The sequence below is a fragment of the Microcebus murinus genome, chromosome 13 (assembly GCF_040939455.1).
Source record: "Microcebus murinus isolate Inina chromosome 13, M.murinus_Inina_mat1.0, whole genome shotgun sequence".
In the NCBI taxonomy this organism is placed as follows: Eukaryota; Metazoa; Chordata; class Mammalia; order Primates; family Cheirogaleidae; genus Microcebus; species Microcebus murinus.
The window spans coordinates 68,834,552-68,848,224 of NC_134116.1; the positions used below are offsets into that span (position 1 = coordinate 68,834,552).

The 13,673-nt window shown below is 38.1% G+C and overlaps 1 protein-coding gene across 1 annotated transcript; it reads left to right on the forward strand.

Moving 5' to 3' along the window:
• The first annotated feature begins 11,568 nt into the window (after nt 1-11,568).
• CSNK1A1L (casein kinase 1 alpha 1 like) lies at nt 11,569-13,199 on the forward strand. Its single transcript, XM_012748122.3, has one exon. The coding sequence runs from the start codon at nt 11,949-11,951 to the stop codon at nt 12,969-12,971; it is 1,023 nt and encodes a 340-aa protein (XP_012603576.1). The 5' UTR covers nt 11,569-11,948; the 3' UTR covers nt 12,972-13,199.
• The last annotated feature ends 474 nt before the right edge of the window (nt 13,200-13,673 follow it).

The following is a 13,673-nucleotide window of genomic DNA, read 5'->3' on the forward strand; positions in this document are numbered from 1 at the left end:
CCCACTCCCCTGACATGTCATATTTTTATCAGGATAAAATCCTTATCCTATATCTTCAGGATAGAATCCTTAACGTGGGATTGCTGATTAAAAGACAGAAATACATATGTAGTTTTGTTAGATAAAGTCAAGTTCCCCTCTATAGCAGTTGGGCCATTTTGCATTCCCCAGACCTCACCTACACCATATTGGAAACACTTGCAATTTTGCCAATTCGATAATTGAGAAATGGCACCTCAATGTAACTTTAGTATGCATTTCTTTTATTATGAGCAATACATAATATGTTTTAACTCTTTGCACTCACTTGCTTTTTTCTCATTATCCACTCGACATTATCCACACTCGACATTATCCACACTCAACATAGAAGTGCAAAGGATCAAAGGTATAAGGCATTTTGCATTACTGTTCTGTAAAGTTTTCCTATCTTTTGCCCATTTTTCTACTAGGTTTTGTTTATTTTCTTCTTTTTTGTATTAGATGTATTAGCCCTTTATATCTGAAATGAGTAACATATATTTTTTCTCAGTTGTCATTCATGTTTTATTTGCTTATGGCATTTTTTACTATGATAAAGATCTTTACGTAGTTAAATTTATCAGTTTTTTATGTTTCTATTTTTGGTTCATATTAGAAACTCTAGTTTTCTTCTTGTACTTGCACAGTTTTATTTTTATAGTCACTTCTCTGAAACATTTGCAGTTTGTCCTGGTGTATGAGGTGAAGAACAGATCCATTTTTGTCTTTCTCTATGTGGCTATCCATTTATCCTAACACCACATACTACATTTATTTGCAATGTCACCTTTTTTATATACTAAATTTTGGCATACATTTGGGTCTATTACTAGATTTTCTGTTCTGTTTCATTGGTCTTCTATCTGTCCATTCACCAATATCACACTCTTTTAACTAGAGAAGCTGATAAGGGTAGCTCCCCCACACTCACACACTGTTTGTTTGGAGTTTTTTTTTCAAAAATTTTCTGGCCAAAATTTTAGCTCTTTAAAAAAATCTAATGATATGTTTATTGGCATGGCATTATATTTATAAATTAATTTAAGATTAATTGAATGCATAACCTTTCTGAAATGGTTATTTAACAATATGTATCAAGAAACCTTCTGGTGAGTTGGATCACTTAAAAAAAAAAAAGAAACCTAAAAATGTTAGTACTTTTGACCTAGTAATTTCTCTTCTAGGAATATATCTTAAGGCAGTAACCATGACCAAGTAGGATGTAAGGATGGTTTAACATAAGTAAATCAATAAATGTAATTCGCCACATAAACAAAAGCAAAACCAAAGACCACAGGATCCTCTCAATAGATATAGAAAAAGCATTTGACAAAATCCAGCACCTTTCATGATAAAAACCCTCAACAACTTAGGCATAGGTGAACATATCTCAGAATAATGAAAACCATATATGACAAACCCACTGCCAACATCATAGTGAATGGGGAAAAGTTGAAAGCATTTCTCCTAAAAACTGAAATAAGATAACGATGTCTACTATCACTACTTCCATTCAATATAGTAATGGAAGTCCTAGCCAGAGCAATCATACAAGAGAAGGAAATCAAGAGTATCCAAATATCAAACTATCACTCTTCACTGATGATATGATCTTGTAGCTAGAAAACCCCATAGACTCCACCAAGAGTCTCCTGGAATCGATAAATTCAGCAGTCTCAGAATACAAAAATCAATGTACATAAATTGGTAGTATTTCTATACACTAGTAACATTCAAGCCAAGAGTCAAACCAGTACTTGATATGATAGCTACAAAGAAAATAAAATACCTAGGAATATACTTAACCAAGGAGGTGAAAGATCTCTACAAGGGGAACTACAAAACTCTGCAGAAAGAAATCTCAGAGAATACAAACAAATGGAAGAATATAGCATGCTCATTGATAGATAGAATTAACATTGTTAAAATGTCCATATTACCCAAAGTAATTTATAAATTCAATGAAATCCCCATCAAGTTACTAATGTCACACCTCACAGATCTGGAAAAAATAAGTCTACACTTCATTTGCAACCAGATAAGAGCCCAAATAGCCAACACAATCTTAAGCAAAAAGAACAAATCTAGAGGTATCACATTACCAGACTTCAAATTATGCTACAAGGATATAGTAACCAAAACAGCATGGGATTGGTACAAAAATGGAGACACAGACCAATGAGGGGAAAAGAGAACCCAGATGTAAAACCATCTACCTACAATCAACTGATCTTTGACAAAGCAGACAACAATGTACACTGGGGAAAAGAAGCCCTATTGAATAAATGGTGCTGGGAAAATTGAATAGCCACATGCAGAAGAATGAAACAGGACCCCTACCTCTCAACACTCACAAAAACTAATTCAAGATGGACAAAAGACTTAGATCTGTGGAATTCAATCATAAGAATTCTAGAAAAAAATGTAGGTAAAACTCTTCTAGATATTGGCCTACACAAAGAATTTATGAAAAAGACCCCAAAGGCAATCATGGCAACAAAAAAATTAATAAATGAAATTTGGTTAAGTTAAAAAGCTTCTGCACAGCTAAGGAAATAATCAACAGAGCAAATAGACAACCTAAAGAATGGAAGAAAATATTCACAAACTACACATCCAATAAAAGGCTAATAACCAGAATTTACAAAGAACTCAAGCAAATCAGCAAGAAAAAAAGAAACAACTCTATTAAAAAGTGGGGAAAAGACATGAACATAAGCTTCTCAAAAGAAGACAGACAAATGGAAAATAAACATATGAAAAAATGCTCAACATCACTAATCATCAGAGAAATGCAAATTAAAAACACAATGAGATATCACCTTAACCCAGTTAAACTGGCATTTATCAAAAACCCCCAAACCAAGAGATGTTGGCATGGATGTAGAGACAAAGGAACACTTGTATGTGGTGGTGGGTCTTCAAATTAGTACAGCTTCAATGGAAAAGAGCATGGAAATTCTTCAAAGAACTATAAGTAGAGCTACCATTCAATCCAGCAATCCCATTATTGGGTATTTACCCAAGGGAAAAAAAGACTTTTCATCAAAAAAACACCTGCACTCAAATGTTTATTACAGCACAATTCACAACTACAAAGATATGTAATCCACCAAAGTGCCTATCCATTCATGAGTGGATTAATAAAATATGGCATATGTACATCATGGAGTACTACTCAGCCATTAAAAAAGATGAATTAATGCCTTCTGCAACAAATTGGATAGAACTGGAGACCATTCTCCTAAGTGAAGTGTCTCAAGAATGGAAAAACAAACACCACATGTGCTCACTATTAAATTGAAATTGATTAGCATACACATGCACAGAGGGAAGTAAAACTCACTAGAAATCAACCAGGGAGAGGGGAGAGAAGGACGGGGCAAATACCTACCTAATTGGTACTATGAACACTATTTGGGTGATAGACACACCATTAACCGAGACTCAAAATAATCCACATAACCTAAAACATTTGTACACCCTTAATATTTTGAAATAAAAAATAAATAAAATAAAATATATTAAAAAACTTTAAAAAATATTGTATAACCAAAAATGATATTAAACTTTTAATTTGCTTTGCCATCACCAGTATTTTAATGAATATTTTTTTTAATCTTTGAAAATGCAGCTGTATTTCCATTAGCCAGGTCTAAGTAACTCCATCCAAGAATTTGAGGGGATCTTTGAGACTTACAGGGTTCCTTTAGTATTTCATTTGATTCCACCTGAGAGTTTGCTTTTCTGCTCAGTTGTATAGAAATGTCCTATGTATATATATACCTGGCAGTACACATTTCACTGCCTCCAGACTGCTAGGACCCAAGCCAGAGATCCCTTAGTGAAATTTTGCATGTTAATAAGACCATTACAATAATAGATGAGGGAAGCTTTGTATAAAATATTTCTGAAATTGAAAGTTAGCAAATAACTCTAACAACTGCCAAATCAAACAAAGCAAAGATTTCAGCTTGTTGGAACTTGAGATTTTGTGGTAGAAAAAACTTAAACAAAAGCCACTCAAATGTCCTGCTATCACCTTGAGAGTTACATTTAGATACTCAGAATGGTTAGAGCACTGAGTTATACTCTAAAGAGGAATAAAAGTATCTTTCCCTGGCTCGTCAGTATGTCCTTTGACAGAAGAGTATAATCCAAATTAACCTTACAAGAGCAAAATTGAATCCAGAAGTATTCATGGAATCTAACCAGATCATATTAGTCTTTCCATCAAAGACTAGCACCATCTGGGGGATGGTCATGATGGAGACTCAGACTTTTGGGGGGCGGGGGGGAAATGGGCATTTATTGAAACCTTAAAATCTGTACCCCCATAATATGCCGAAATAAAAAAAAAAAAAAAGACTAGGACTTCCAACAACATGCTTTGTTGCTAGACAAAGTTTTCATCCCAGATGTAGAAAAGACAGTTTCATGCTTGATTCTATGCAATCTGCTTGGAGGATCCCAGAAGAAGGGTAGGGAGTACCTAGGTCAAGAGGAGTACAGGGGGATACTCCCACCTATTTCAATTTTATATTGTATTTTTATAAGCTTTCACTTAAAATGTGTTATACAAATTTAGGGGGGAAAGTTTGAAAACACTTCAATAAATGATACAAAGCTGTGATCTTAAAGCTGGAGTGCCTACAAGACACCTGAACCAAACTGCGCCATGATGTATTATCTAATCCACAGATGGGGGAAAATTTCAAAGATTCACAATTCAGAGATTTAAAAAAAAATCATTTCCTAACCATGCACAGTAGTTCACACCTATAATCCTAGCACTTTGGGAGGCGGAGGTGGGAGGATCACTTGAGGCCAGGAGTTCAAGACCAGCCTGAGCAACATATCAAGACCCCCATCTCTACAAAAAAATTTAAAAATTAGTAGGGATTAGTGGAGTGTGCCTATATTTCCAGCTACATGAGAAGCAGAGGCAGAAGGATCTCTTGAGCTCAGGATTTTGAGGTTGCAGTGAACTATGATCACACCACTGCATTTCAGCCTAGGTGAAAGAGTGAGACCCCAGCTCTTAAAAAAAGGAAGGAAGGAAGGAAGGAAGGAAGGAAGGAAGGAAGGAAGGAAGGAAGGAAGGAAGGAAGGAAGGAAGGAAGGAAGGAAGGAAGGAAGGGGAAATCATTTCCCTATGCTAATGTTTCTAAATTAAATATTTAAAATTTATGAAAAATTCACAAAAATAGAAGAAATTATAAAATCCTAGGATGGTCTTTTAACCCTCATTAAATAATCTAAAGAAAGTTTTGCCATTGACTCAATCAGTTTTCAAGTCTGCTCTGGCTCTTACTTCCCACCAGGGCTACCAGCGGCATCTCCTCTGCACTGTCTCATGCTTAGCCAGGGATATGTGGCTATTTGGATCCTCTCCAGTCTCCCCTGCAGGGATACATGAAGAGCTTATCAAGAGCCTCTGTGGCTGTCTCTTTACCCAGATACCCCTGTTAAATCTCGGGCTAGTTTTCCAGGCCTTTACTTGCCCTGACCAGGACTACAATTTCAGACTACCCACGCCCCAAATCTTACCCATTCATTTGCCACCCAGTTCGCTACTTCTACTAACACCAGTGGGTGTGAGGTTTTTTTCCACACTCTGCTGCAAACCAAGTAAGACCCCAATGACAGGGAAGCTGCTGGTTTTCATGTTCAGCACTGCCCTAGTAAACTTCTGAACAAATCCAGCTTGGGAATAGAGTGAAGGGGATGTGGATGGGAGAAGTTTCAGGAAAGAATGCCATAAACTCCCACTGTCCCTACCTCTCCTTCAGTATTTTTTTCATTAATAATTGCTTCTTAAGTTGTTGTATACCTTTGGTTAATTTCCAGAACTCTGAAATGGTTGTTTTGACAATTTTGTCCAGCTTTATTGCTGTATAATGTTTTATCAGATAACATAATTAGAACAATGTTTTATTACAAAAGATAAATAGTAGGATATGTTCTAAATTGTCTAACTGGTAGCCATTATTATTATCATTTGGTTTTGTGGACCACAAATATATGCAAAATAAAATGGTCATGTAATTTCAACTAAATTACTGTCCCTTTTCTATGTAGGGTTTATATAGCAGTTATATCCCCTAATATTTAAATTATTCAAGTTCCTCAAAACAAAAGGATTATAAAAGCTGGTACTAAACAATAATTCATTATTCAGAAACTCTTTTTTCTCACAAATATGTCTTTTCTAATAGATGATTAGAATCATTTTTTTAAAAGCAGGATTTTATTATAGAAATGTACTTTTAGTGAGAGTATAGAGTGGTTGAATGAGATAAAAAGTCTCTGTGAACATAATTATAAGAAACCAGTTTGAGACTCCAAAAATAAACATATTTGACTGCAGAATCCAGAGTTATCAAAAATATTTGTCCTCTGCTGGAGATGCTCTTCCTAGACAAAAGCATGAAAAAGGAACTTCACCACAATTAAGTGCAAGCCTGTATACCTACATCCAGGATGCACTAAACTGTAAACAGCCAATCCTTTTATTTTCCATGCCATTATCCATCATTATCTATCCTGATCACAGTCAAACTAATCACAAGATGAACCCATAGAATTATTAAGAAAGCCTAAATTAATGGATCACCTGTACTCAATCTCATTCATTTTGAACATCTGACATAATTATAACTTACAGTATTTTTTTATTACAGTAGATAACTGTTTTAAAACTTGAGTACAATTAGCTGAAAGGAATTGGAAGATGTAATAAGGATAATATTATGTTATGAACTGCTTCCCGTGTAATAGTTCTTTTCTCTTTTTTTCTTCCTTAGTCTGAAGGAGATATAATATTTCTGATATTTGAATAAAGTAACATAATTTACATGAATGTTTTCATAATGATCTGCCAACAAATTGGATGGTCTTAATAAAGAAAGTGACAGCCAGTAAGGAAAAGCAAACAAAGATATACAATTCCTTACTGTGCTGGAAGGAAGTGAAGAAAGGTGTCAAATTTCGGTATCTTCATGGTGAATTTTTTCTTCATCAAGAAAAAAAGATAGGACGGGCGTGGTGGCTCACGCCTGTAATCCTAGCACTCTGGGAGGCCGAGGTGGGCAGATTGCTCGAGGTCAGGAGTTCAAAATCAGCCTGATCAAGAGTGAGACCCCGTCTCTACCATAAATAGAAAGAAATTAATTGGCCAACTAATATATATAGAAAAAATTAGTCAGGCATGGTGGCGCATGCCTGTAGTCCCAGCTACTTGGGAGGCTGAGGCAGAAGGATTGCTTGAGCACAGGAGTTTGAGGTTGCTGTGAGCTAGGCTGACACCAGGGCACTCACTCTAGCCTAGGCAACAAAGTGAGACTCTGTCTAAAAAAAAAAAAAAAGAAAAGAAAAGAAAAAGAAAAAAAGATAATGATTTGTAAGGCCAAAAGTATATCCTACATTATCAACATAGTAAAACCAGTATTTAAAAGTGTTTTCTCAAATACATATATTGCAAGTTTCAAAATAAGTGAACAAATGCAGAGCAATAAAGAGAAAATGTTCTTTCATTATGAAAAAAAAAAAATCCAGTGCATTGCAATGAGGCCCTCTGCTGTGATTTTTTTGATATTACACCAAATAATCCAGTTTCCAATGGTGTTTCAATGTCTTTGCTATGCCAATACTTTCAGAAAGCTTTGAGGAAAAAATGACTTAAATCTTTCTACAAAGTTTAGTCATTTCCAGGATTTTTTAAAATTGAAATGACTGATTCTGGGTAATGTTATTCTGAACATAGTGTTTGAGCCACATAAACCTCAGTAAAACCCTTAGTGACAGCATTATTTATTTAAGAACAGATTTTCATTTATTTTGTATCTATTTAAATATTTCCAAAAAGATATTATATTTCATGCCAACTGGTTTCTATAATGACAATAGTCCACCCAATTCTATGGCCAATTTTTTTTTCTTAGAAATTTTTGTGTCTCAAATGGCTATTCCTAATAAAGTATCTCCATTTCCTAGAAAAAGATAACAAGTAGTCCAGAAAATTAACTCAAAAACTCACATGAGACTAAAACTAATGCCATCTGATCATCCTTTTAAAATTGCCAGGAAGCAGAGGTGGACTCACAGGGAAGTGAAAGCCTCATTTGCAGGGTCCCTGCTAAGTATTGGGAGTGGCCAGGAGTTGTGAAGTATTTTAGGTGGGGAGTAAAAGTCAGGTTGCAATAGTGAAGCATTTCTATGTAAACATTTCTGGTAACTTGCCTCAAAATAGCTTAGGAGAAAAAAGAGACCTGAACCTCCAACATTAAATTGTCATGATTTCTTTTCCTATGCTAAATAGGTCATGTCTGTTTTTATATTTTTAATTTTATGTTCTTTTTCTGAAAAATTTGTGCAAGCCCAAGATCCAGAAAACCTAAATCTGCCACAAAATAGTACAATGCTATCCAACACAGTCTTGCCCAGAAAATGTTATTTTACTCTTATTGGGTCATTTCATATTAATAAAAAAATGATTTTAATGGCAATTTTGAAACCAAGACTAAATAGTAGCCTTAAAAGGCACTGGTAAAATACTTTATATAATTTTTAAGGGAAAGAGAGAGAACTAACATCTTCCCCACAGCAAAGTCACCCAGCATTCAGGAGCCCCTAGCTTTTGATATCTATGTAGGGGTTAAAAGAACTGGGTTTAGAGTCAAGCTGTCTTGGATTTCAACCCTGAATCCATCATCCTATTATCTATGTCACCTTCAGCAAGTCAATCATGCCTAACAAATAGTAGACTTTCAATAGCTATTTGATGAATGAATAAATAATGCATCAATCCTATACACTGTCCAGAAAACTTTAGCAAATATAGCGGTTCAATTTATTTCAATTATTAAAACAATTTGTTGTACATTTCTTAGGGAAAAGGTATTATACATAAAGGTAGGAGGGAATGCAAGAGTTTAACCACTTCGGTACTGTGCAAACCAGCTACGAAACCTTGCCCACAGCCGGCACTCATAGTCCGCACGATAGTTTGTGCAGTGCATTGACGAGGAATCCGTTTTGCTCTTGTGTGATGAGGAAAGCTTTAAAGCACTGAAAGCTTGTTTTACTTTACAGGCAGCTTTACTTGTAATGTAAATCAGAATAGGTAACATATACATATATGTTTTCATTATGTTATTTTTAAATGTTCACAATTTTATTTTGATAAACGAAAAATCAGAAAAGTCATATCACGGCTGTCAGCTAAAGTCGACGCTTGGCTGTGCGCCTTCATATCACGGATGTCAGCTAGAGTCGCTGTGTGCGTTCATCTGTGGCTGTCGACTATAGGCGAGGCTGGTACTGAAGTGGTTAAGCAAAGTGTTGTTTGGATTTTAAAAAAGGATTTGTATTTGACTGAAGAGACTGGAAAAGCCTTCATGGAGCAAAAAGCATTTAAGGATGTAGCCCTAAAAGAATATTCAGATTAGACCTGGGTGATGGAGAAGGTGAAGTAGGCTGGGAGCATTTCAGACTAGAGGAACAACACTCTAAGCCAAGACCCAGAGATGAGCAAGTACTGGACATACGCGTTCTGAGGACAGTCAGTAGCCCTGTTGTCTTGTGGTATAGAGAATTCATAGAAGAACGGAACTGGAAGCTATTCAGGATCATATCACCACTTCAGTTAGTGATCCTCCCCATTCTGGAGACACTCACAAAATTCCCTATCAGTGAGGGTTCACACAACCACCATTATAACTACACTTGACTTATTTACAGACACTGCCTTTCATTGGTACAAAGAAATACAGGAGTTAGAACAAATTTTTAAAAAACTACAATTAAGCTATTCTAAGTTCCAGTGTTAAATGGAGATTGTTTAATTCAAGCTTTCATCCAAGAAGGAACCATATGTAACTTTTTCAAATAATGACTTCTTTCACATTGAGAGCATTTGAATTTCAAAGTCTATGTTAAAGCCATTAACTGGAAGACAGAAAGGGAAGGAAGCCTAATGGGCACTGGGTTAAAATCATAAATCTTGTTTTTGGTCATTAAGAGGGAAACTGTTCTCTAGGCAAATGTCAACAAAGATAAATGAGTAAATAAAGGAAATACCATTCTTGCTGGTATAATGTAAAAATTAACGGCCTTGAGTCAGACTTGAGTTTCAAATTGGCCTCTGACACTTATCAGTAGTGTGACCTTGAGCAACTCATGCACCTTGGTTTCCACTTCTGTAAAATAAGAAGCACCATCATAATAATAAACCTTGCTGGAGGTATATCCTATTACTATCTGCCTGTGGGAAGAGTATACATTTTCACCGCACTCTCTTGGACTTGGCCCCTGATGTGCTTTTTCCAACAGAATGTGACATTTGTCACTTACCTTTGTTATGAGAACACCACGCATCTAAGGAGCCTTCAGCCTGCATTCTAGAATGAAGAGGAGACAGGAAGCAGAGATGCAACTGACCTAAAGCCTACATAAAACATAAATGACAAATAAACTTTGTTATTGTAAGCTACCCAGATTTGGAGGTTGTTCCACTGCACTCTCCACCTCACATATTTGTTAAGTTGGTTGAATAAAATATTTCAAGGCACTTTATAACATTCTATGCCCATCCATACCTCAAACTAGCTTCTTCTCTCACCATACGTTTATTGTTGCAAGTCAGAAATTTTAGGAACAGAACTAATGATCTGAAAGAGTAAGGAAGAATGGGAATACCCACTTTCAAAGCTGCACCTCCTCTTCCGCCCCTCTGCCACTGGCACCCAAACTCGTTGCTCCTGACCCATTAGCACTGTACCCAGTTCCTATCCCATATCCTTACCCTACTTCATAAAAAAAAAATAATCCCTGGGGAATTTGTTAATTATGATGTGGACTCCCATAAAAATATTGAAGGAGGGAAATATCTGAAAATGATGCATATTTTTATGCTAGTGCTGGTCCTAATTTCTCTGAGAAAATGCTCAGAACGGACTGGGTCTGTTTTCCCTCCACATTTTGCTTAAATTTTTCTTGACTCCTTCATTTAGTCAGTTTTACCAGATCTTCTTTGTTCAATCCTATTTGCACGAAAGGATTCCATGAAAAAAAGTTTAAAAGGGTAGCTTAAAAAAAAAAAGGCATTTCAATTTAAGTAGCAGTAAACAACCCTTGACTAAACCCAATGAAGTAACCATTGAGATGACAGAGAAAAGGCCCAAGAGACGGGCACCAGGATTCACACTAAACCTGGCAGAGACGATAGCTAGGGAAGTGGGTGGGCCAATGATTGGGCCTGAAAACAAGATAATCTTTGTTCTAAAGGTCCCTTAGGACTCCCATCTCTGCAAGGTGAAGCTGAAGGAACTCAGGTTTAGAGTTAAGTAAGTCCCCACACGTTTGAAGCGCCGCCGCCACACAACCTCTGTGCAACTTGAAGCCACTTACTTACCCAACGGATCAAGGTGAATCACCGCTACCTCACAGGATCACTGCAGGGGATAAACAAAATAATAAGATGAGTGGGACACTTCACAGAGCACCTGGACGATAACAGCTGCTCAAAAAACTCTGGCTTTTACGTTGGCTGGAGCCGAGTAACAAGATGGCGGTGCGGGCGGCCTGACGGGTCCCGCGTGGCGGAGCCGGTGGCTGCGGTGTCACCGCCCTGGCCCTCCGCGTTCCTTTTCCAGCCCTCGACGTAGCCAAAAACGCTAGGCGGCAGCGGCGGCCGCCCAGAAACAAGAGGCCCAGGCTAGTAACCGGGAGATCCCCTCACAGGCTGTGGCCTGGCAAAAAGAAGCCTGATCGCACGGTGGCGCCCCCGTTCCCCTTGGCTGGTTCCGGGCCGGGTAACGCCGGGACAGGCCGCGCCGCGGCTCCCGCGCCCGCCGACCCGCGGCACCGGCCTCCGTGCCGGCTCTGAGGCGTAAGGGCCCCAGCCTCCTCCGTCTTCCTCACGCGACATGGCGAGCGCCGGCGCCTCCAAGGCCGAGATCATCGGGGGAGGGAAATACAAACTGGTGCGGAAGATCGGGTCTGGCTCCTTCGGGGAGGTTTATCTGGCCATCAACCTCACCAACGGCGACGAAGTGGCGGTGAAGCTGGAATCCCAGAAGGCCAAGCATCCCCAGTTGCTGTACGAGAGCAAACTCTACACCATCCTCGAAGGCGGGGTGGGCATCCCCCACGTACACTGGTATGGTCAGGAAAAAGACAGCAACGTGCTGGTCATGGATCTTCTGGGACCCAGCCTCGAAGACCTCTTCAACTTCTGTTCGAGAAGGTTCACGATGAAAACTGTACTCATGTTAGCTGACCAGATGATCAGTAGAGTCGAGTATGTGCACACAAAGAACTTTCTACACAGAGACATTAAACCGGATAACTTCCTGATGGGCATCGGGCGTCACTGTAACAAGTTGTTCCTTATTGATTTTGGCTTGGCCAAAAAGTACAGAGACAACAGGACGAGGCAACACATCCCATACAGAGAAGATAAACACCTCACTGGCACTGTCCGGTATGCTAGCATCAATGCACATCTTGGTATTGAGCAGAGTCGCCGAGATGACATGGAATCATTAGGCTATGTTTTGATGTATTTTAATAGAACCAACCTGCCATGGCAAGGACTAAAGGCTCTAACAAAGAAACAAAAATATGAAAAGATTAGTGAAAAGAAGATGTCCACGCCTGTCGAGGTTTTATGTAAGGGATTTCCTTCAGAATTTGCCATGTACTTAAACTATTGTCGTGGGCTGCGCTTTGAGGAAGTTCCGGATTACATTTATCTGAGACAGCTGTTCCGCATTCTTTTCAGGACCCTGAACCACCAATATGACTACACATTTGATTGGACAATGTTGAAACAGAAAGCCGCACAGCAGGCAACCACTACCAACGAGCAGGGCCAGCAGGGCCAGCTGGCCCACACCTCCACAAGTAAGCCACAGGAGAAAGGCAAGGGTAACCCAAAAGGTTACTAAGTATGAATTGAGGAACAAAAAGGAGCAGAGCAGATGATCAGAGCAGCATCTGTTTCTCCTCACATCTAGAAATTTCAGTTCACATGTATACTCGCCAGTGGCTATGGACAACCATTTACTTGGTGTAAAAAACAAAAAAAACCTTGATCCCAGTATAAACTGACTCTGGACAGCATTAGTGTACTGTATCCCAAGTTGTAGCCACTGTAATTGTGAATATTAACTGAGGTAGTGAAACATGGTGTCTGGTCTTCTATTGCATTTTTTCAAGTGGAAAAGTTAAATAGTTGACACACACAACTTAGCGGAGAAATTTTGCATACTCCAATTTTTGGTTAAAACCTTTTATTTTGTACTAGACTGCTTTGAGATTTCATTTCAGAAGAACGGCATGAACAGGCTTCAGCCACAGCTGTGAAGGTTGTAAATGCCCCCAATTGTGCGTTCTTAGGGTTTTTCCATTCCTGGGGTTTGCAAGTTGTTCACTTACAACATTCTTAAAATGGTTGGCTTCTTGTTTGCAAGCCAGCTGATATGGTAGCAACCAAAGTTTCCAGTATGTGAGCATGTGAAAGACTCTGCCTTTTTACCTGTTAAGAATTAAGAAAAACATAGTGACTATTAGATTATCCTTAGGATCCCACATTAACTCCATCATGTTCTTAGTATTAATATATATATATATATGAACATGTACATTGC